Genomic DNA, 23383 nt, shown 5'->3' with positions numbered 1-23383 from the left:
CACTGAGTTGGAAGGGACCTAAAGAGGTCATCTCGTCCAACTGCCCTGCAATAAGCAGGGAGATGCTCAGCTAGATCAGGTTGCTCAGAGCCCCATCAAGCCTGACCCTGAACGTCTCCAGGGATGGAGACCCCACCACTCCCCAAGGCAACCTGCTCCAGTGCTCCACCACCTTCATAGCAAGAACTTCTTAGTGGCAAACCAAAACCTCTACTCCATTTTCAAACCCTTGCCCCTCATCCTATCACTCTTCCAAACAGCCCCTCCCCAGCCTTTCTGTAGGTCCCCTTCAGATACTGAAATGCAGCTGTAAGGTCTCTACAGAGCCTTCTTTTCTCCATTTGTGACCCCTCCTAGCTTGCTGCTGTTTAAAAAGTGAACCATATTCTCTCATGTCCTTCTAAATCATTCAGGATAATATGGAATAAGTGAAGCTTAAAGCAGACCACTACAGAATGCCAGGGGGAAAAAAAAAAGAGTTGTAGACTTTTTAACTCCTTTATGTAGTCCCTACAGCCTGATTGATTTCATTTCTATACCATATAGTGTCAATTGTTTTTACATCAAGCTATACCCTCTTTGTCATTTTCTTCCCTTTAATTCAACTACTCTGATAAAAGAATTAATAAATAATTACTGTTCCCCAGCTGTAAAATAGCTGTTAAGAAATTTATTTCCAACTCTCTACAGGAGGAAGGCAGAGCTGGTTGATCTAACAGAGAGTCACAGAATTGTTTGGCTTGAAAAAGACCTCCAAGAGTATCCAGTCCAACCACCAACCCAACCCCACCATGGCCACCAAAACACAGCCCACAGTGCCATGGCCACAGGGTTCTTGAATACCTCCAGGCATGGGGACTCCACCACCTCCCTGGGCAGCCTGTGCTGATCTCTCACCACTCTTGTGGCAAAGAAATTTTCTCTCATCTCCAACCTAACCCTCCCCTGGCACAATTTCAGGCTATTTCAGCTCATTCTATCACCACATACTAAGGAGACCAACCCCCCACCTCACTCTAACCTCCTTTCAGGAAGTCGTAGAGAGCAATGAGGTCTCTCTTCAGTCTCACCTACTCCAGACTAAACAATGCCAGCTCCCTCAGCTGCTGCTGATACGATTTGTTCTCCTTCATCAGATTTTCAAAGACAATTCAAACAGAACACAATTAGGAAAATTGAATCCTGATGAGCTCCAGCCAGAATGCCATGAACCTTAAACACCTCTATTGCCTACTCAGTCTTCTATTATGACCCACATCCATGCTAAAAGGCAGCTTCATTTCAATTAAACAGGCCCAAGCAGCCTTTTCTCAGGGAAGAATTCTCATAGAATGGTCTAGGTTGGAAGGGACCTCAAGGATCATCCAGCTCCAACCCCCCACCGTAGGCAGGGACACCTCCCACTAGAGTTAACCTCACTCAGTACCTGAGCTGTCTCTGCATTATCTACCATTTGCCCTTTTTTTTTTTTGCCTTTCAGCTAACAGAAGAGCACTGAAAAGAACTGAATCTTAGTTTTTCATCATTTACAATCCCCCAACTGTTTAGGTACTCACAGCAAGTTCAGAAATGCAAAAGACTCACTGTCAAAAGTCCCCTTGACTTCAAGAGGGTTGGAAATTTGTCTGAAACGTTTCCACCTTACTTAAAAAAAATCCCTTTATATTCTGTTACTGATCCATCAGCTTGGATATTCTTGTTAATTTGCTAAGGAACCACAGCTTAAATCACAGCAGAAGAAGCTTAAAGAAAACGTAGCTAACAGCTGAGCTTTGCTGATCAGATTTGGCAGCTTTAAAGCCAATTAATTTTCTGTTCAAACCTCCTTCAGTAAAACTGGAAAGCGGATAGTGATGGGATGGGTGCCAGTTGGATGTCATGGGTAGCTCACTCCTCAGGGGCAGGATGAATGAGCTTTTAGTTTCATCTGAGAGGGAAGTAAAATCTTTGGTTTGTTTTGTTTCCAATAAAGACTACAAAACATGAAAGAGGCAGTGGGTGCAGAGACATTATTAGCAGGGTAGGCAATCAGGAAAACAGTAACATTTTCTTTTCTGATGTTTTAGAAGAAAAGCAGTGTGGAGTGAGTGTTCAGCTGCTAGGTGAAACACTGAAATGCAGCCAGCAGAAAAGCACACTACACTTTTAGCCAAGAAGGCTCCCTTTAAACAGAAGAATTTGTCTGGAAGCAAGCAGCAGGTGAGTATTTCTATTGCTGAAGTAGTTTTTAACATCAACAGAGAATAGACAGGTTCATTTGCAATGGGTGTTTGAAACGTTCTGAGCCTACCACTTCAAGCTGGAATTGTACAAACCCACATATTTAATTCATTGCCCTTAGTCTGTGTTTACTTTTATATCTCTCCTCCAATAGATTGGTGCAGCAAAACCAGAGGCTTTCTTGCTCCTAGCAATTCAAAACCAGTTCTTTAAAGTATCTGCTTCAAATTCTATCAAACTTTTTGAGTGACTTCCCTTTACTAAGCATAACCACACTGCTAATAGTCTCAGCTAGATAACTACAGCCATACTTAGTGATTTACTTTCAGTGTCTCCTCAAAATTCAGAATGCCCTCATTAGCACAGAGATCCCACTCTGAACTGCAGCATCATGTCAACAAACTGCATAAGAAGTTCTTGTAGAAAACCAAGAGTCATACAGAGAGGTCTGGCTTGAATTTAACTGCATTTGAATGCCAGAATAAGTTGCTCTTCATTCTCCTAAGAAGCATATTTCTACTGATTTTTATTGGATGTTAAGAAGTTCTTAAATGGAGCAAAGTGACACTGTGGGTATGTGCCCACTTAAACCCTTAGATTATGTGATCCAACAGTTTTCTGAGCTCTTCTTCTTCAGAATAATTAATACTAGAACCAAAGGTTTGCAACTTGGACATTTGAGCCACATAAACTAAATCTAGATGATCTAAATCCAAGGTGACCTAAAAAGGTTGCATAATTTCCTTGGGCATGAACAGATAAAATGCAGCGAACTTGTGACTTTGATAACAGATATTTAATGGTAATGACAGTTGTGTTAATTGTTCTTTAAAGGCTACATAAATAAGGAAATGTCTAAATCCAGACACTCCAGAGGTGACAATTTAAAACTCTGCTTTTAGTCCTCATTAGAGATGATTGGAGGTTTTAGAAACAGCACAACATTCTACAAAACGTAGCTTCCAAAATCATCATCTCTGTTTCTTCCACTTTCAACTGGTTTAAGCAGCATTACTGAGACTGATTACAAAACTAGATGTGATTAGTAGGAAAAAGTAAGAGAGTGGTAAATGTGACAGACCAGTGGCAAGACTTCTGAAAGCCTTTAGATGCTAAAGATGCAGATAGGCACCTTATGGGCTTCTCAAAAATTCCTAAGCATGTAAGACGCTTACACGCTTAGGCACTTGGAAAATCCTACTAAGTCCATATCTGCATCTTTAGGTACCTAAATACCTTGGAAAAATCTCACTCTAGATGTCCAATTTCTCTCATTATTTGTTTTAAATAGTATCAGTTTGACAGGTAGGAGATTTGCTCATTTAATGACTTTTATCTAATAAAAGGAGGACAAAAGGATCGATTGGGACTGAAAGGATTTAAAGAGAAAATGAATACACAGTGCTGGAGGTAAGATATAAATGTGTCTTATGCTAGTAACAGGACTGCCTGGCACTTTATTTCATTAGCCTCACAATTGGTACAAATGATGCTTTGTACACTTTATGTTTCATCTTTTGTCAACAGCCAAATGACAAGTGCTGCAAAACCTCTGTAAGCATCTTGAACTAAACTGGATAGACAGCAAACAAGACTGATGTATCTAAAGAACAGAATCATTCTGGATGATGTTAACATTATCTAGGTCTTTACTGCCATTACCAGCAAAGTTTTGATGCTGTGCTTTTATATTTCTATGTAAATGGCCTCAGTTTCACTTGAAAAGCTGTAAAAGCATTAAAATGTGTTTGCAAATTAAGACTTTATACCTCTTTGTACCTTTCCCAAAGTTAACAGAATTCTCCTATTGCTTATCTGATCTTTCCAATCTATTTCTATTCTGAGACAAAATGGAAATAAGATTGCAAGAATATTCTGGTAAGACTTTTAGCACCAAAACAGTCTAAAGTAGGAAGAAGAAAAAAGACCACAGAAAATGGTTAATGGTAATCTGAGGTATTCTTCCACTTAACACTGCAAAATTCTATGCATCACAGAACGGTTTCTAGACTGTGTTCTAGAGTGAAAGCCTGGTTGTGACAACAAAAGAAGCAAACACCCTTAGAAGAGACATTGCAAATACTATGACTGCTTCTGAAGGAAATTGTGTTGAACTTCCACAGCCATAAAGCCAAGCCACACAAAATTCATTCTACTTTCTGCTTCAAATGCTGCCAACATTTCCTAGGGATGGAAGCACAGGGACAAGCCTAAGCAATGGGACAACAAGTGAAAAGCAGGTGCTTTAATGTGTAGAATCCCTTGGAGACACAGGACTTTAAAAGGGTATTTAGTATTTTTTACTAACTCCAACCCTATGTGTCGTACATTAAAAGCTGCTGCTTAAGTTGTTGGAAATTATTGTTATTATTAAATCCTGAACTGCTAGAAATATTTACACAAAAGACTCTTCACAGCACTCATCACAGTTTGCTTTTTAATACATAAAATATACTACAAGTCTTGTTCTGCATTCCTGCAGCCTAACAAACTCCATTCAGCTCTGCAAAGCATTTGCGATCACAGCGAATCTCTGTTTCAGAGCCTCTCTTTTCTGTTTTAAGTGGTTTTCTATGGTCCTTGCTTCTTTTAAGATTCCATCAAGTTCTTGGACATAAGAAGCATCCATCGCTGCTCTCTCACTTAATTGAAAAAATCTGCAGTTAAAATCAATACCAAAGCCATTCACTTTCTCACTACTTAGCAATGTGCTGTCTATCAATACTCAATTTCTGACCAAATTAGTTGTCTGGTGCAGCAGAAACCAGCATTTGCCTCTGAAGATGTGCTCAAGAGTTTTCACTGCTGATTTCCCTAACCTGCAGCCAAAATAATCCTTCTTATCTAGAAGAGGTAGGAAAGTGCTGTGCAAATAGGACAAAGTAAACTTGCCTTAAAATGTGAGCATATTTTGATAACAAGTTTGTGATTTCTTTGTTCATCTCTGTTAAAGGAGAAAAAAAAAAAATAAGGGCATTTTGTTGAAACATTTCAGCAAATGTTGATCTCAACTTCAAATCAGGGAAGTTACTTTCAGTTTATTTAATACATCACCTTTTAAAACTTTTTCCAGTGGTTCATGTTTGTCAAGGGACTGTGAGTCTTCAAAAAAAGCCAAATCTGTTTTGTCATGGGAGGACAACTGAGGATTTTCTGAAGCTTCATTCTAATAACAGAGCACAATCAAAAAAATACATACAGCTTGGCACAGATAAAGGTTAAGTGAGAGAAAGAAGAGATGGTAAAAGATCTTGAGAGATTTGGTTTTAGAGTGTGTCATTGGCTTCACAGCATCAACACCATCCACGGTGAACAAGCAGAGCATCTAGAGGAGTGGGTGGGAAGCACCTACGAGGGGAGTGGGTGGGTACCAGCTTAAGATCTTTTCTTCTATCAGTAAAAGCTGATGAACTTCAGAAGCTCACCCTCAGGAAGTCCATACATTTTGCCCAGGGAGGTGGTAGAGTCACCACAGAATGATTCAGGTTGGAAGGGACTTTAAAGCTCAGACAGTTCCAACCCCCTGCCACAGGCAGGGACACCTCCCACTAGAACAGGTCGCTCAAGGCCTCATCCAACCTAGTCTTGAACACTTCACAACCTCCCTGTGCCAGTGTCTCACCACCCACACTGCAAAGAACCTTTCTTAACATCTATTTTAAATCTCCCCTCTGCCAGTTCAAACCCATTCCTCCTCATCCTGTCATTACAAGACCTTGTCAACAGTCCCTTCCCAGCCTTCCTGTAGCCCACTTCAGATACTGGAAGGCCACTCCAAGGTCTCCTGGAAGCCTTCTCCAGGCTGCAGAGCCCAAACTCTCTCAGCCTGTCCTCACAGCAGAGCTGCTGCAGCTCTCTCAGCATCTTGGTGGCCTCCTCTGAACTGGCTCCAACACTTCCATGTCCTGCTTGTGTTGGGGGCTCCAGAACTGCACACAGGACTGCAGGTGGGGTTTGTGGAGAGCAGAGCCAAGGGGCAGAATCCCCTCCCTTGCCCTGCTGCCCACACTGCTCTTGCTGCAGCCCAGCATCAGGGTTGCTGTCTGGGCTGCACTCACACTGCAGGCTCATGTGGAGCTTTTCATCACCTCAGATCCCCAGGTCCTCTTCCTCAGGGCTGCTCTCAGCCATTTCCCACCCAACCTGGAGCTGCGCTTGGGATTGCTCTGACCCAGATACAGGACCTTGCCCTTGGCCTTGTTGAATGTCATGAGGTTGGCCTGGGCCTACCAGCCTGTCCAGATCCCACTGGATGGATCCCTGCCCTCTAACAAGTTGACTGTGGCATACAGCTTGGATTCATCTGCACCCTTGCTGAGGCTGCACTCAATTCCTCTGTCCATATTGCTGACAGAGATGTTAAGCAGCACTGGTCCCAGCATTGACCCCTGAGGGATGCCACTTGGCACTGGTCTCCAGGTGGACACTGTGCCCTGGATCACCACACTCTCTGCATGCAGCCATCCAGCCAATTCCTTACCCAGCAGTGCTCCACCCATCCAGTCCCTGTTTTTCCAGTTTGGTGACCAGGATGTCATGTGGGCCTTACTCAGGTCCAGGTAGATGATGTCAGTTGCCCTTCCCTTATCCACTGTTGCTGTGATTTCATCATAAAAAGCCACCAAATTTGTCAGGCATGATTTGCCCTTGGTGCAGCCATCACTGGCTACCACCAATCACCGCTGCTTTGTTTTCCATTTGCCTTAGCAGAACCTTCAGGAGGATCTGCTCTATGATCTTGCCAGGAACAGAGGTCTGACTGGTCTGCAGTTCCCAGGGTCATCATTTTTTCTCTTCTTGAAGGTGGGCATTATGTTTGCCCTTTTCCAGTCAGCAGGAACTTCACCAGTCTGCCAGGACCTTTCAACTATGATGGACAGTGGTTTAGCAACTTCATCCACCAGTTCCCGCAGGGCCTGTGGGTGGATCTCATTGGGCCCCATGGACTTGTGCACATTTGGATTCTTTAGGTGCTCTCAAACATGGTCTCCAATTATAGTGGGCAGATTTTCCTTATCCCAGTCCTTACATTTGCCCTCTGGGACTTGAACATTGTGGTTGGAGCCTCTGCCTTTGAAGACTGAGGCAAAGAAGTCACTGAGCACCTCAGCCTTATCCATATCCTTTGTCACCAGCTCTCCATTTCCCTTCTGGAAGGGTCCCAGATTCTCCCTAGTCCTCCTTTTCTCACTTCTATACCTGAAGAAATTCTTCTTGTTCCCCTTCATGTCCCTACTGAGATTTAATGGTTTAATGCCCATGGTGGTGTCAGCACTTGATGACCTTAGAGGTCTCTTCCAACCAGTTCTGTGACTCTCCAACTGTGTTGCAGTGCAAACCCAACTTTGTAAATCCTCAACCACTAAGAAATTGCACATTCTCCTCATACAAGAAATCCATTTATGCTTCCCCTAATCCATTTATGTGTCCCCCCTGAAGGGACATTGTGGCCAGGTGGGGGGTGGCCTCTTCTCCCAGGCAACCAGCAATAGAACAAGGGGACACAGTCTCAAGTTGTGCTGGGGTAGATATAGGCTGGATGTTAGGAGGAAGTTCTTCACAGAGAGAGTGATTGGCATTGGAATGGGCTGCCCAGGGAGGTAGTGGAGACACCATCCCTGGAGGTGCTCAAGAAAAGCCTGGATGAGGCACTCAGTGCCATGGTCTAGTTGACTGGCTAGGGCTGGGTGCTAGGTTGGACTGGATGATCTTGGAGGTCTCTTTCAGCCTGGTTGATTCTATGATTCTATGATACACAAACCGACATGGGGCTCTCTGCCCTCTCTCCTGGACAGGAGCACACAGCAGGGCCAGAGAAGGACATGAGGGGCTGGGTTCCACCGCTCCCCAAGCCAGGAGGAGATTCACAGGTTAACAGAACACCAGGTTGGAATGGACCTCAAGCATCAAATATCCAAGTTAAGCACATAGCTTAAATGAAGAGCCAAGGCCCTCTCCTTCAGTACTGCTCACCTCCACCTCTTTTTTACGTTTACTTCTGTTTTCATCAGGTTTCTGTGTGCTGCTGCTTGTCATCGGCGCCTGAGAAAGAAAAGTACAGTGTCCCGTTTAAATGGTGACCTTGTGCGGCTGGAAAGCACATTAAAAGGTGTTAAACCTGCAACCAATACCTCTGGTAGCTCCTCTGCAACGGAGCTCTGCTCCTCACCGGCGTGAGGCAGAGCCTCAAAGGCCGACGACTGCACCGTCTGGGGCTGGAGACTACGAGGCCGTGTCCCGACCCTCCCCGGGCCAGCCTGGGCCATCTCGGCCAGGGCTCACGGCCCAGGTGCTGAACGGTGTCTGTGGCCTGCGCCGGGCTGCGGAGGCCGATTCGGCGTCTCCCCGGAGGGCGCTGCCCGGCTCTGCGCCCACGCTGCGCCCCGCGGGCGCTCCTCAGGCAGCGCCGGCCCAGGGCGCTGAGAGCACCCCGTGGGCGCTCCTCAGGCAGCCGCCGACCCGGGGCGTTGAGGGGACCCCGCGGGCGCTCCTCAGGCAGCCGCCGGCCCAGGGCGCTGAGGGGACCCCGCGGGCGCTCCTCAGGCAGCGCCGGCCCAGGGCGCTGAGGGGACCCCGCGGGCGCTCCTCAGGCAGCCGCCGGCCCGGGGCGCTGAGAGGACCCCGCGGGCGCTCCACAGGCAGCGCCGGCCCGGGCCGCTGAGGGGACCCCGCGGGCGCTCCTCAGGCAGCGCCGGCCCGAGCCGCTGAGGGGACCCCGCGGGCGCTCCTCAGGCAGCGCCGGCCCAGGGTCCTGAGGGGACCCCGCGGGCGCTCCTCAGGCAGCGCCGGCCCGGGGCGCTGAGGGGACCCCGCGGGCGCTCCTCAGGCAGCGCCGGCCCGAGCCGCTGAGGGGACCCCGCGGGCGCTCCTCAGGCAGCGCCGGCCCAGGGTCCTGAGGGGACCCCGCGGGCGCTCCTCAGGCAGCGCCGGCCCGGGGCGCTGAGGGGACCCCGTGGGCGCTCCTCAGGCAGCGCCGGCCCGGGGCGCTGAGGGGACCCCGCGGTCTCTCCTCAGGCAGCCGTTAACGGCCGGAGCGCGAGGGCAGCCGCGGCGGGGCCGTCCCCGCTCCGCACACGGGACCGAGTCTGGCCTCAGAGCCTCGCCTGGCCCGGGACGCGGTGCCCGGGATGCAATGCCCGGGAAGGGCGGGTGGGTGCAGGGTGAGCCGCCCAGCCCGCTCCCGCCGAGCCCACCTCTGAAGGCTGGCAGAGGAGGGAGGCTGCACGGTTGGCCGCTGAAAGGTCTGCTCCAGGGAGCCCAGGAAGAAGCCTTGAGCCACAGCTGCGTGGTTGGGTTAAAGCACCTGTGGCGATTCGGAGCGTTGAGCTGTCACAGAAACGCAGAGTGATAGGGGGTTGGAAGGGACCCGAAGGGAGGCTGTAGCCAGGTGGGGTTGGGCTCTGCTGCCAGGCACACAGGGACAGAACAAGGGGACACAGCCTCAAGCTGTGCCAGGGCAGGTTCAGGCTGGATGTTAGGAGGAAGTTGTTGTCAGAGAGAGTGATTGGCATTGGAATGGGCTGCCCAGGGAGGTGGTGGAGGCACCGTCCCTGGGGGTCTTCAAGAAAAGCCTGGATGAGGCACTTGGTGCCATGGTCTGGTTGATTGGATAGGGCTGGGTGCTAGGTTGGACTGGATGATCTTGGAGGTCTCTTCCAACCTGCTTGATTCTATGATTCTATGATTCAGTGCCAGCTGTGCAAACCCAGTGATGGCATTAGGGGGCACAGGTGCAAACAAGGGACTAATTTAGCCTGCAAAACCTGCATTATTGGTGAGAATAGATGAAATGGAAAGGAGCCAACTTGATTCTCAAATCACAGGCTAAATAGGCAGGACTGATAAGAATATCCAAATGTTTACTTAAATGGGATGATATGGGATGAAAAGCTTTTTATAGACAATAAACGTGTGTTATCAGTTAATTTCTTCCCTAGTCTTTCATGCACAGAGTCAGTTTTTGAAGCAGCAATGTATCAGATGAAATACAATGAAAATGCTGACATATTAACCTCATGCCTGTTCAAGAAAAGCCTGGATGAGGCACTTGGTGCCATGGTCTAGTTGACTGGATAGGGCTGGGTGCTAGGTTGGACTGGGTGATCTTGGAGGTCTCTTCCAACCTGGTTGATTCTATGATTCTATGGATGTAGCACTTAGTGCCATGGTCTGCTTGATTGGCCAGGGCTGGGTGCTAGGTTGGACTGGATGATCCTGGAGGTCTCTTCCAACCTGCTTGATTCTCTGATCCTGTGAGCTAGCTTCAGACTAGCACAATGCTGTACCTTAAATGCTTTCCTAAATCCTGGCTTAACCCTGATGTAAAAAAAAGTCATTGCAAGATTTGAAGTTACGTTGGAGCAAAGGGAAGCTTTCCTCTGGGTTGCATGGTCTAGCCTTGGGCACTGTGGTAAAGGGTTGGACTTGGTGATCTGTGAGGTCTCTTCCAACCTTGGTGATACTGTGATACTGTGATACTGTTTCATTACAGCTTTAATTTCTGCTTTTAAGAAGAGATCTTAATCTTAACACACTTTATCCAAACACCCTCTGAAAGTCAAAACTCAGGACAAGAAATGAAACCACTGAAACAAGAATTCAGTACTTCCTCAAAGCAGAAATTCAACACAGTGCCACAGCCACTTGATTGAATTCTCAATACCCTTATAGGTAATTATGTCCTTAGCAACACTCTCTAATCATTGACACAAAAGAACATGCTAAGAAAATGTTCTTAGAGTGTTTCCCTAATTGAGGTACCTTTAATATGTTTAATCCTATGCATCTGAAATGCTTTACCACTTCCAGTACCTCGGGGATGTGAGCCTAGGAAGAAAACTCAACGCACACGAAAATAATCAAAAGTTCTAAGCCAGGATGTGAAAGTTTCCTATCAGACATCCTCGGTATTGCAGTTATGGAAACCCCCAGAGAGACACGAAGTGTTTCAACCCTAAACTGGCTTCCCTCCGAGGCAGATCCAGCGTTTAAGCCTGTGCAGAAGAGGAGGTTCCCATGCCGAAGTTAGCCACTACCTGCTTCAACAGCTGCTAATTGAGACTTTACGGACCAAGCAAACGGGCTGCAAGCCGCTGATGGAGAAAGCAAACTTTGTCCTCTGACCAGCGTCTGGGTGAGATGAGATAAAGGGAGTCGCGAAAAAGCTTCCCTTTGCAATCTCAGATTTGCGTGGTTTGGTGTCTCCGACGAGGAGGGGAAGTGCCGCAAGGCAAATGGAGGCACAGACAGCAGACAGCTGTCTTGGGAAAGAGTCCTGATTTCCTCTGCGGCTTCTTCGGGCTGCTCCTTCTGTGCTACAGTGATGCAAGCAGGGACGAAGTCCGCTTCCCCAGTCCTTTGCAGCAGCCGCCACCTGCCGCAGCCCTCGCTTGTGCCCCCGGCTCGCAGTCACGCGTGAAGGTTACACAGCGATGACACTACTTGGAGAAAGCCCGAGCGGCCCTGCCGGCTGGGACTCTGCCGCCGGAGGCACCCACGCGTGTAGGGAGCGGACCGGGCGGGTGGGCTCTGGCTGCGGGAGCCGCTGCCGCCGCCGGTCCCCGCCCCTCCGCCGCCCGCCCTGGCCCTTCCGTCTTGACTCGCTCGCCGCAGCCCGCCGAGGAGAGAGGTAGGGGCAGGCAGCAGCCGGAGCCACGAGCGGGGCAGGGGCACGGGCGGGGCAGGGCAGCGGCAGAGCAGCTGAGCTGGCACTGGGGTTGCGCCGTGCCCTGGGAAGGGCGGAAACGCCGCTCCCCGCGCCTTGCAGCCCGGGCGGGACATCCCGCCCTGGCACCGGAGCCGTCCCCTTCTCGCGGTTGCAGCGAGTTGCAGAGCCGTGTCCGCTGCCGGAGCTGGCGATGGAGGGCATCACTCAGCCGGAGCGCGGGCGGGCTGTGGGCAGCGGCCCCTCCGCTGGCAGTTCCGCGCTGCCGCGGACACAGGCGCCGAGCGGTGCAGGAGCCGCTGGGGCGCGGCCCTGCGTTCTCGTTCCCTGCGCCCCTGTGTCCACTCGGGGCACGTCTGAGCACACAGATTCCAGCAGCCAGGAAACAACTCCTTTGGCTTCTACCCTTCCTTTCGACCGTGCTCGGTAAGAATCTGTCCATCTCCTACTCCCCTGGCCGAGGAAGAAGAGTCATGAGTTCGTGTGCTTTACCCATTAAACTCAGAGCCACCTTTTCCTTTTAACCCTTTATCAATAATTCCTCCCCCTTTGCTTCGGCAAAGCCCTTGACTGTTGCAAGAGAACCAGCCCAAGACCCCCCCTTGCCTTACATGGTGCAAAGCACTGTTCTTAACTCTGAATCGTCTGCACGCTTCTTTTCTCTTGTCAGAGTGAAGATGAGCAGTGAAGAGATTCTTGTGTATGCAGTGAAATTAGGAGAAAACTTCTGCCTCTATTTTGAAGGTAATTCCCACCCACGGCTGAGACACATTGTTTCTCCTTTCTGCATAGATCAAAAGCTGATCTACAATTCAATCCTTTCCTTGGGCATCCCTGGATTTGTGGCACCCTGCTCCCCTCCATTGCCGTGACACCTGAGCAATCCTCCAAGCAGTCAGAGATTCACAGATTCCCAGATTGCATGGGGTTGGATGGGACCCTCGAAGGGCATCTTGTCCAATCCCCCTGCAGGCAGCAGGGACACCTCCAGCTAGAGCAGGCTGCACAGGGCCACATCAAATCTGATCTTCAATATCTCCAGGGTTGGGGCCTCAACCACATCCCTGGGCAGCCTGTTCCAGTATTTCACCACTCTCATTGTACAGAACTTCTTCCTGATGTCCAACATAAATCTACCCTGCTTCAGATTAAACCCTGAGTTACAATCCCCACGCACTTCCAGGAATGATAGGTGTTAGATTGTGGAGCCAGGCTGTTCACTGCAGAAAGAACCTGAGGGTGATACAGCTGTCCCAGTGTCTCAACAGGTCAGTACCATACTGCTGAACACGTTCAACATTTACAAACTTTCTCTGTTTGAATACTGATTAAAACCAACTCCTTTAGCAAGCTGATTGCACCTCCTCTTCCCATCAGCTTCAGTGTGAAGTACTGTAAGCCAAGTATCTGAGTAGAATACTTGTTGCTTCATGCAATACATTCCTGTAAAGGACACTCAGAAAGGTTGGATTTGGAATATATGGATTAGATAGAAAACAATCTCTTCTTTAGAAGCAATTTATAATGACCTTCTCCTTGTCCTTTTGCTCACTTAGAATAAAGGTGCTGATTAACCCCCCAAATCTGCATGCTCTTTATTTAGGCTTAAACTATCCCGAGCTGCTCATCCTTAAATAACCCTAAACCATTTCGCATGCCTCTTGGGTAACTCCACTTTTCAAGTGATCAGTGGTTTCATCATTCTGCTGAGTTTGTTGTGTTCGGCGTGATCAATTAGCGATGTTGGGGAGTACAACCAGAGACCTGTAGGTGGCTGGCTGGCTTCCAAGCCTGCAAAACAAAAGTGGGTAGAGAGTGGTTTCTTTTGTGGGGGCAGAGCTTAATGTTGTTTTTCCTTTCTTTTCTTTTTTTACGTTGCTCACTTGGAACCAAGATGATGATGGTAAGCAGAAAGCTCCTAATTTATTTACTTCATTATCAATTTAATCTGAGCTAACCTGCTCACACATACCCATAAATGCTTTGTGTGCTTTAGACAACAAGTATTCGAAGTGGTGAAGGCCAGTGGGAGAGGTACAGCTCACCACTTTTCTGAGGTTGAGGTTGCTTTGTTTCCTCCTAAATACAAGGTAGTTGCTCCCCTAACAGAAGAGGGATGTAATTCAATTCTAATTGTTAGGCAAAAGAAAGAACTGTAGTTCCTGAACCGTTTCTGACCTCCCATCGACAGATAAAGTAGCTTCTCTTGTTCTATTTTGGGGAATCCTTCTGTCTTGCTTGAGTTGCCACAAGACAGGTGGAAAGAATGACACAGCCTGCACTTGGTTTGAGACAGCCATTATAGGAATTTATTTCACCTCTTATCCTTATTGACGAAGATTAAGCCTGTAAGTGGACTGCTGAGATCACCCTCTTTGCCTAATATTTCTTCAGGGCTGGAATGTGATGCCTTTTGCAAGGAAAAAACTCTCCAAGGATTCCTTCGAAATGTAAACAGCCAACTGCTTGTGGCTCGACCAGACATGAATTGTGCAGCTTTTGAAGACGTGACAGATCAGGAGATTAAATCTGGTACACCCATTAAACAAACGACAGACTTGGCACTAAGAGCTCCTTTCTTTCCCCACCAGTAGTTAACAATGTGCTAATGGGTTTGGCTCTTTTCTGAGAGACCTCAGCAATTACTCAGAACTTGTTTCTGTACTTATTCCTGTACAAATCACATATCCAAATAGGATCTGATGGACAGGTGACTGCTTACAAATCAAATTCTCAATTCATGCCCCTAAAGGGATTTGATCATCCCATCTATACTAAGTGGTAACTTCATATGCTTGCTTCCAGATTCAAAACCTTGCTCACTGCACTTCTAAATTCAAAACCTTGCTCACTGCACTTCCAGATTCAAAACCTTGCTCACTGCACTTCCAGATTCAAAACCTTGCTCACTGCACTTCCAGATTCAAAACCTTGCTCATTGCACTTCCAGATTCAAAACCTTGCTCACTGCATTTCCAAATTCAAAACCTTACTCACTGCACTTCCAAATTCAAAACCTTGCTCACTGCATTTCCAAATTCAAAACCTTGCTCACTGCACTTCCAAATTCAACACCTTACTCACTGCACTTCCAAATTCAAAACCTTGCTCACTGCACTTCCAAATTCAAAACCTTGCTCACTGCACTTCCAAATTCAAAACCTTACTCACTGCACTTCCAAATTCAAAACCTTACTCACTGCACTTCCAAATTCAAAACCTTGCTCACTGCATTTACAAATTAAAACCTTGCTCACTGCAATTCCAAATTCAAAACCTTGCTCACTGCATTTCCAAATTCAAAAGCTTAGTCACAGCATTTCCAAATTCAAAACTTACTTTGTTGCATTTCCCTATTCAAAACCTTGCTCGTTGCACTTCCAAAATGCATGCCCTGGCTCTCTTGTCAGGAAAAGAGACAGGAGATGTCAGTGGAATGGTTAAGATGTAATAGATTTGTTACAGCTGTCTCCTGAGCAAACTATTAATAAGGAATCGTTTGTATTTAGGCAATGGGATGCAATTCAACATCCACTGCTACAAAACTACCACCCCCTCAGCAGGGATGCCTGTTGCATTCAGCGTCCACGTAGCTGATAAAAGTTATTACCTATGCTGTGAGAAAGAATGTGGGAAAATGATGGTTCGCTTTAGGGTAAGTGCCTTCTTTCCCTCCCTTTGTATTTAAGCAGTGAGCAAAAGAATTCAAACGTGTGAGCTTAAAATTGCTTTGTGCCGGGACCTAACCCATTTCCCTTTTCTTCCACAGGAAGGGAAAGTTCCCGAAGATATTCCTGGTGAAAGCAATATCATCTTTTTCAAAAGGATGTTTACATCTTGTAGTTCTGCAGCATTTAAGTTTGAATACTCCCTAGAACGAGGAATGTTCCTGGCCTTTGAGGAAGAGGGAAGCTTAAGAAAACTAACCCTAAAGAAACTGTCGAGAGAAGATGAAGTGGATGAAACCATGAAGTTAAGTTTCTAACTTCAGCCAGGACAGAAGTCACAACCTGTGATGTGCTTCAACAATCTTAAGATATGTTTTGGTTCTTTATTAATAAAATCAGATGATGCCAAGCTAGGAGCAGGTGTCAATCTGTTGGAGGGCAAGAGAGCCCTGCAGAGGGACCTGGCCAGGCTGGATGGGTGAGCAGAGCCTGGTGGGCAGAGCCCAGTGGGATGAGATTGAACAAGGCCAAGTGGAGGGTTCTACACTTTGGCCACAACAACGCCAAGCAGCACTACAGGCTGGGGACAGAGTGGCTGAGAGCAGCCAGGCAGAGGGGGACTGGGGGTGCTGGGAGAGAGGAGCTGAAGATAAACCAGCAGTGTGCCCAGGTGGGCAGCAGAGCCAATGGCATCCAGGGCTGGCTCAGGAGCAGTGTGGGCAGCAGGACAAGGGAGATTCTTCTACCCCTGTGCTCAGCACTGGTCAGGCCACACATCGAGTACTGTGTCCAGTTCTGGGCTCCTGAATTGAAGAGAGATGCTGAGGTGCTGGAAGGTGCCCAGAGAAGGTGCCCCAGCAAGGCTGGGGAGGGACCTGGAACAGCAGTCCTATGAGGAGAGGCTGAGGGAGCTGGGGGTGTGCAACCTGGAGGAGGCTCAGGGCAGAGCTCATTGCTGTCTGCAGCTGCCTGAAGGGAGGCTGTAGCCAGGTGGGGTTGGGCTCTTCTGCCAGGCACACAGGGACAGAACAAGGGGACACAGCCTCAAGTTGTGCCAGGGGAGGTTCAGGCTGAATGTTAGGAGGAAGTTGTTGTCAGAGAGAGTGATTGGCATTGGAATGGGCTGCCCAGGGAGGTGGTGGACTCACCGTGCCTGGAGGTGTTGAAGCCAAGCCTGGCTGGGGCACTTAGTGCCATGGTCAGGGTGACGACAGGGCTGGGTGCTAGGTTGGGCTGGCTGAGCTTGGAGCTCTCTTCCAACCTGCTTGATTCAATGAATCTTCTTCACCTGAGGCAGGCCAGTTTTGTGGTTTTAGCTAATGTAAATCAGTGCAAAAATAAGCAACAACAAAGGAAAAGAAATTCAGATTCTTGGCAAAAAGCAGCAAGGTTTTCCAGTATGAGGGGGAAAAAAACAGATGTGAAAGCATGCACAGTCCTAATTTGATCCCTCATATCCTTACTGCCACTTGATCAAACAGCTTTTGAATTTGGTGGCACAAAGATGAAGTTCAATATGAAATGGAAACACCAATTTGGAACTTATTGGAAATCTTTGCAAACAACAACTTATTCTGCTTATTGCAGATGGGAACACACAAAATTCTCTTCCTCCTGCTATTAACAGCACCAGAAAAGTACCACTTGAATGTGGAAACAGTTAACTACTCTCTACTACTATGAAAAGCAGAAAACATAAAGCTAAGAAGAATCTTATTTCACAGGCTCATATGATATCAGGGCTTGGAAGGAACCCAAACAGATCATCCAGTCCAACCTCCCCTTCCAGAGCAGGACCACAGAATCAAGCTCAGGTCACATAGGAACACATCCAGACAGGCCTTGAAAGGCTCCAGAGGAGACTCCACAGTCTCTCTGGGGAGCCTATTCCAGTGCTCTGTGATCCTTAAAGTAAAGAAGTTCCACCTTAAAAGTTCCCTCCCTTAAAATGCTTCCACACACAGCAAGAGGCTGCCTCAGCCTCATGACAAGCTGTGACAGAAATGGTTTGGTTATTGTCTTTTCAGTCACACAAGAAAATCTGCAGCAGTGTTTATTCAGAAAACAACCCCCCCAAAATGCTGCAGATGAACATAAAGGTTCCAAACTACCAAAGTCACAAACTGGTTATGGCTCCTAATATTCATCAGCAGAGAAAACATTTGAAGTAACCCCAAATAGTAAAGCTCCAGGACATTAATCACAGGATTTCAAAACTATCAGAGTCACAGACTGGTTATGGCTCCTAATATTAATCAGCAGAGAAAACAGCTGAAGCAACCTCCAAAATAGTCAAACTCCAGAACATCAATCACAGGATTTCAAAACTATCAAAGTCACAAACTAGTTATGGCTCCTAATATTAATCAACAGAGAAAACATTTGAAGCAACCTCCAAAATAGTCAAACTCCAGAACATCAATCACAGGATTTCTGTAAAGATTTTTATTGCATGGATTAAGAAAAAAATATTCCCTTTTTTAACATCAACTCTCAGGGTCCAAAGAGTTAACCAGGGAGTGCCTCACACAGTTGTGATGTCAGAAGTATTAGGTTCATTTTCCACAATCCAACCTTGCTTTACAAAGTAAGAAACCAAACAACAGCTACTATAGAAAAAGCACTCATTAAAGCTGCCATTGCAAAGCAATTCCCTTCAGCTATGGAGTCTGGCATTAATGCTTCAAAATGTACAGTCCAGCTTAACTCACCCTCCCCTGGACCTTAATTCACTTGAAATCTCCTAATATTTTTAACTGCTGTTGGATTATTGTTTCTAAAAGCCTTAGTTCTGCTCTTCCTGCAGTATGTACAACCTATGGACCCTTTGCTTACTCATCTGTTTCATAGGAAACATGTTGATAAAAAGATGATGAAGCAGAGGCAGCAGTGAACAATCATTTTTGTCAGGGACTTGGTCGCATCTTAGAGGCTCCACAGCATGGCAACAGCCTTGCAGATGCCAACGTCGTGGTAGTTGAAGTAGCAGAGGCCAGCGAAGGTGACGGCCGACAGCGCGTACAGCCCCGCGTTGGCCACTTTGACTGCTGTGTCTCCGTGGACGTAGTCAGTTATTACCTGCCCAAGACCCCTGCAGAGTAAGAGGCAAATAAAACCATAGCTGAAATCAGGAAAAAGCATTCCTCACTGAAATCCCAGAGGGCCAGGCTGGAAGGGACCACGAGGACTGTCTGCTCGTAGAATGACACAATCAGGCAGGTTGGAAGAGAGCTCCAAGCTCAGCCAGCACAACCTAGCACCCAGCCCTGCCCAACCAACCAGACCATGGCACTAAGTGCCCCAGCCAGGCTTGGCTTCAACACCTCCAGGCACAAAGACTCCATCACTTCCCTGGGCAGCCCATTCCAATGCCAATCACTCTCTCAGGCAACAACTTCCTCCTAACATCCAGCCTAGACCTGCCCTGGCGCAATTTGAGACTGTGTCCCCTTGTTCTGGTGCTGATTGTCTGGGAGAAGAGACCAACCCTCACCTGACTACAACCTCCCTTCAGGTAGTTGTAGACAGCAATGAGCTCTGCCCTGAGCCTTCTGCAGGCTACACAGCCCCAGCTCCCCCAGCCTGTCCTCAATAGGGCTGTGCTCCAGGCCCCACCACCTTTGTTGACCTTCTCTGGACACCTTCCAGCACCTCAACATCTCTCTTCAATTGAAAGCCCCAGAACTGCACACAGCACTCAAGGGGTGGCCTGAGCAGTGCTGAGCACAGGGGCAGAAGAATCTCCCTTGTCCTGCTGCCCACACTGCTCCTGAGCCAGCCCAGGATGCCATTGGCTCTGCTGCCCACCTGGGCACTGCTGCCTCCTCTGCAGCTCCTCTCTCCCAGCACCCCCAGTCCCCTCTTGCCTGGCTGCTCTCAGCCACTCTGTCCCCAGCCTGTAGTGCTGCTTGGGGTTGTCGTGGCCAAAGTGCAAAACCCTGGTGACAACAGAGTCGAAATGAGCTGGCTCAGCACCCTGGCAAGCAGAGTCCAATGGAGGACACTCCACTGCTTCCCTTGAGGGACGATTTCAATCCCCAACTGTTCTCATGGTGACAGATTGTCTTCTGGAGTCCATTTACAAGGAACTAATAAAACTGCACACCTCCCACCAGCCCAGGTTGTTCAAGGGCTCATCCAGCCTGGCCTTGAACACCTGCAGGGAGGTGTGAGGATCTTTGATCACATTTTGTGCTTCTGTGCTCCACAACCTCCCTGGGAAACCTGTGCCACTGTCTCCTCACCCTCCCTCTCTGTGCTCCACAACCTCCCTGGGCAACCTGTGCCACTGTCTCCTCCCCCTCCCTCTCTGTGCTCCACAACCTCCCTGGCCAACCTGTGCCAGTGTCTCACCATCCTCACTGTTCAAGTACTTGTTCCTAACATCCAGTTTCCATCTCCCCTCTGCCACTTCAAACCCATTCCTCCTCCTTCTGTCATTACAAGACCTTGTCAGTAGTCTTTCCTCAACCCTCCTGGAGCTCCCTTCAGATAATGGAAGGCCACTCCAAGGTCTCCACAAAGCCTTTTCTTCTCCAAGCTGCAGAGCCCCAACTCTTGTAGGCTGTCCTCATAGCAGAGCTGCTACAGTCCTCTATCAGACTTCACTCGTAGTTCTGAGGGACCCATTCTACTTACCAGTGACCATGAAGAGTGAGGGCTGCAGCCAGTGAATAGTCCATGGCTGGTCCAGGATAAAAGTAGGCTGCAGGAAGCAGACCCAGCAAGAGGACACTGACAGCTCGCTCACCTGTCCAGTGCAAAGATGCAGCCTTGGAACTGCCTGTAAGGAGAAGCATTTTTCAGTGCAAAGCTCCTGTTCAGAGTGCTGTAACCTTACAAACAGGCCAGCACCACACAACCACAGGTTTTCTCTCATCTGATTACTAAGCTTTCATCCAGATGGACACAACTACAAGTGCCAGTGAATGCCAGCTCATGATAACACAGGGGACAGTTCTGCCCAGGAACTGATACTGCTGTTTTCAACTGCAGATTAAAATTCTGGGCTCATCACAGTCAGACATGGTCCAGAAGTAGCCTGAAGGCCAAAGAACTTCATCCCTTCACTAAATACTCAGCAGGGTACAATTTGAACCACCTCTGTGTTAGTCTCACCACTTAGAGAGGGGAAAACAAGGCAAGAAACACTCTCTGCCTGCAGATCAGCCTGGTCAGATTAACCTCAGGGAATCAGAAGCCCTACTGCCCAAGGAGAGAAGTCACAATTGCAGTGTTTTCAAAGTCACAGTGTCACAGTATCACCAAAGTTGGAAGAGACCTCACAGATCATCAAGTCCAACCCTTTACCACAGAGCTCAAGGCCAGACCATGGCACCAAGTGCCACGTCCAATCCTGCCTTGAGCAGCTCCAGGGACGGCGACTCCACCACCTCCCCGGGCAGCCCATTCCAGTGTCCAATGACTCTCTCAGGGAAGAACTTTCTCCTCACTTCCAGCCTAAATCTCCCCTGGCGCAGCCTGAGGCTGTGTCCTCTTGTTCTGGTGCTGGCCACCTGAGAGAAGAGAGCAACCTCCTCCTGGCCACAACCTCCCCTCAGGTAGTTGCAGACAGCAATAAGGTCTGCCCTGAGCCTCCTCTTCTCCAGGCTAACCAATCCCAGCTCCCTCAGCCTCTGCTCGTAGGGCTGTGCTCAAGGCCTCTCCCCAGCCTCGTCGCCCTTCTCTGGACACGCTCAAGCATCTCAATGTCCCTCCTAAACTGGGGAGTTCTGCTGTTACTGAAGCCTAACAAATGTCACATCACCTCTTTTGAAGTCTCTCAGCCAGTTTTCCACACTCAATCCCCCTCCACCTTCCTTAATCAGCAGGAACTCTACCTAGCTCACATGGAACTCTACCTAGCTCCCATGGAACTCTACCTAGCTCCCATGGAACTCTACCTAGCTCACATGGAACTCTACCTAACTCACATGGAACTCTACCTAGCTCCCATGGAACTCTACCTAGCTCACATGGAACTCTACCTAGCTCCCATGGAACTCTACCTAGCTCCCATGGAACTCTACCTAGCTCCCATGGAACTCTACCTAGCTCCCATGGAACTCTACCTAGCTCACATGGAACTCTACCTAGCTCCCATGGAACTCTACCTAGCTCACATGGAACTCTACCTAACTCACACGGAACTCTACCTAGCTCAAGCGCAGCCGCTTGGCTGGCCCGGAGAAACCGTTTCGAGGCCAGGGAAACCAGGGCCCAGCGCCGGCTGGCACAGCTGGTGCCCGGTGCCGGCCGCGGGGAAGGTCAGACCCGCCGCACACACACACGCACAGAGCCCCGCACACGGCGGCGGCTCCCCCGGGACGCCCCACGTACCGTGGCCCTGCCGGGGAGAGCTGTGGCTTCGCCGGAGCGGAGCGCTCCCAGGGGCGGCAGCTGCCAGGACGGCAGGGCGGCGGAGCAGGGTGTCCCCGAGGAGAGCTGCGGAGAGAAGAGGAGGTGAGGGCAGGGCAGGGCGGAGCTGGGCGCCGCGGAGCAGCGGGGCCGGCGGGCACTCACCCAGCTGGGCGCCGCGGGGCCGCCGCAGCCCCGCCCGCAGCAGCACCAGCGCCGCCATCGTCCCCAGCCGCCCAAGGGCACCGCGCACCGGAGCCGGAACTCGCCGCAGCCCTTCCGCTACCGGCGCGGGGCCGGGGGAGCGGCGGCGAGAGCGCAGCGGCGCGGCCCGGGGGTGCTGCGGGGCCGCCGAGCCGTCCCCGGGGCAGCAGGAGCGGCGCAAGAGCCGCTCGGGACACCCGGAGAGCTGCTGCGGGTCTGGAGGAGGCCGAGGGGAGGTCTCGCTGCTCCCTGTAGCTCCCTGGCCGCAGGCTGCAGTGCGGTGCGGGTCGGGCTCTTCTCCCTAGTAGCAGGTGATAGAAGGAGAGGAAGTGGCCTGAAGCTGTGCCAGGGGAGGGCTTGTCCCAACTGCTGCCTTCCACTCCGTCCTCCCTTGCTTCATAGAATCAACCAGGTTGGAAGAGACCTCCAAGATCATCCAGTCCAACCTATCCCCCAGCCCATGCCACTCAACTAGACCATGGCACTAAATGCCTCATCCAGGCTTCATCTCCCAGCCCTCCACAGCTACCCGGCCTGATCACACAGAAACAGGTGGCAGAGAGCACAGGAACCACGCAGGCTTTTCAGGCTTGTGCTCTGTCCCAGGCATTACTCCAAACAAGACAAAAGCATCACGTCTGGATTGGTTTATTCTGTTAAAAGGCTGGGCTGTTCAGCTGCAGGAGAACAGCCTAGTACCAGTTTCTCCAGTAACACCTTAGGCAGACCAGAGACAGAACTCAACACCCACCAAGGCTTCCCTCTCAGCACAAATGGTTTCAGCATCCCCTCTGGAGAGAACCAAGGAAAGGCAGACAATGGTCAGCCCACACCAGGACTTGGCAGAGCAGTCCTTGTCTTCATCATCATGGAAGGAGTCACTGCACCTTCAGCTGGAATGAGTGTCCCCTCCTGCTCCCTTCTGTGTGCAGCTGACCGTGTGCATGCCCCCACACAGGTCTGCTTTTGTTGGAGGATGGGAAGACGAAGCTACCACAGAGTCCAGTGACATTTCCTCTGCTATCAGGCTTCTTGTCTTGCCCCTCCCCTGTTGTTAGTCTTGGTTGTTGATTTGGTAACCTCCCCAAAAAGCAATCTGTTAAAACGTTTGAAAGAAAACAACCCCAGTGCTGCAAACGTGCCTGCTTTGCCCCTGAAGATGCACTTTGGTGCATCAAGAGGCCCATCTGGCAGGAGCAGCCAACCTGGGAGACACAGGACTGGTTTTCTGTATGTCAATGAAGAGCAAGGGGGCACCTCCTGCAAGCTG

General features: G+C 49.3%; 3 protein-coding genes across 4 annotated transcripts; 1 reads left to right on the top strand and 2 right to left on the bottom strand.

The window, feature by feature from the left end:
- Positions 1-4643: 4643 nt before the first annotated feature.
- TEX12 (testis expressed 12) lies at positions 4644-8802 on the bottom strand. Its single transcript, XM_064173200.1, has 5 exons — positions 8352-8802; positions 8194-8262; positions 5275-5386; positions 5113-5164; positions 4644-4877 (listed from the first exon to the last, which is right to left on the bottom strand). The coding sequence occupies exons 1-5, from the start codon at positions 8484-8486 to the stop codon at positions 4718-4720; spliced, it is 528 nt and encodes a 175-aa protein (XP_064029270.1). The 5' UTR covers positions 8487-8802; the 3' UTR covers positions 4644-4717.
- Positions 8803-11444: 2642 nt separating this feature from the next.
- LOC135191170 (interleukin-18-like) lies at positions 11445-15961 on the top strand. Of its 2 annotated transcripts, none has more exons than XM_064173228.1 (5): positions 11445-11848; positions 12555-12628; positions 14279-14416; positions 15394-15539; positions 15654-15961. In XM_064173228.1, the coding sequence occupies exons 1-5, from the start codon at positions 11652-11654 to the stop codon at positions 15867-15869; spliced, it is 771 nt and encodes a 256-aa protein (XP_064029298.1). In that variant the 5' UTR covers positions 11445-11651; the 3' UTR covers positions 15870-15961. The 2 variants fall into 2 exon arrangements, with proteins under 2 accessions (XP_064029298.1, XP_064029297.1); XM_064173227.1 differs by lacking the exon at positions 11445-11848 and adding an exon at positions 11923-12310.
- Positions 15962-17982: 2021 nt separating this feature from the next.
- On the bottom strand, positions 17983-22171 carry SDHD (succinate dehydrogenase complex subunit D). Its single transcript, XM_064173145.1, has 4 exons — positions 22075-22171; positions 21892-21996; positions 20191-20335; positions 17983-18643 (listed from the first exon to the last, which is right to left on the bottom strand). The coding sequence occupies exons 1-4, from the start codon at positions 22130-22132 to the stop codon at positions 18478-18480; spliced, it is 474 nt and encodes a 157-aa protein (XP_064029215.1). The 5' UTR covers positions 22133-22171; the 3' UTR covers positions 17983-18477.
- Between the last annotated feature and the right edge of the window lie 1212 nt (positions 22172-23383).

The sequence above is a fragment of the Pogoniulus pusillus genome, chromosome 38 (genome assembly GCF_015220805.1).
Source record: "Pogoniulus pusillus isolate bPogPus1 chromosome 38, bPogPus1.pri, whole genome shotgun sequence".
NCBI lineage: Eukaryota > Metazoa > Chordata > Aves > Piciformes > Lybiidae > Pogoniulus > Pogoniulus pusillus.
The sequence above is the reverse complement of the archived record's forward strand: the minus strand, read 5'-3'. Positions and strand labels throughout refer to the sequence as shown.

What these genes read in the sequence shown, in the direction of transcription:
- TEX12 (XM_064173200.1), bottom strand. Translation starts at nt 8,486, where the DNA reads ATGGCCCAGGCTGGCCCGGGGAGGGTCGGGACACGGCCTCGTAGTCTC. An exon ending in ACTGGAAAAAGTTTTAAAAG is followed by an intron (nt 5,165 to 5,274) that starts GTGATGTATTAA and finishes CTCCTTTAACAG; the next exon opens with AGATGAACAAAGAAATCACA. An exon ending in AAATATGCTCACATTTTAAG is followed by an intron (nt 4,878 to 5,112) that starts GCAAGTTTACTT and finishes TTTTAACTGCAG; the next exon opens with ATTTTTTCAATTAAGTGAGA.
- SDHD (XM_064173145.1), bottom strand. Translation starts at nt 22,132, where the DNA reads ATGGCGGCGCTGGTGCTGCTGCGGGCGGGGCTGCGGCGGCCCCGCGGC. An exon ending in GCCCCGCGGCGCCCAGCTGG is followed by an intron (nt 21,997 to 22,074) that starts GTGAGTGCCCGC and finishes TTCTCTCCGCAG; the next exon opens with CTCTCCTCGGGGACACCCTG. An exon ending in CTCACTCTTCATGGTCACTG is followed by an intron (nt 18,644 to 20,190) that starts GTAAGTAGAATG and finishes CTTACTCTGCAG; the next exon opens with GGGTCTTGGGCAGGTAATAA.
- LOC135191170 (XM_064173227.1), top strand. Translation starts at nt 12,078, where the DNA reads ATGGAGGGCATCACTCAGCCGGAGCGCGGGCGGGCTGTGGGCAGCGGC. An exon ending in AGATCAGGAGATTAAATCTG is followed by an intron (nt 14,417 to 15,393) that starts GTACACCCATTA and finishes GTTTGTATTTAG; the next exon opens with GCAATGGGATGCAATTCAAC. An exon ending in AAATGATGGTTCGCTTTAGG is followed by an intron (nt 15,540 to 15,653) that starts GTAAGTGCCTTC and finishes TTTCTTCCACAG; the next exon opens with GAAGGGAAAGTTCCCGAAGA.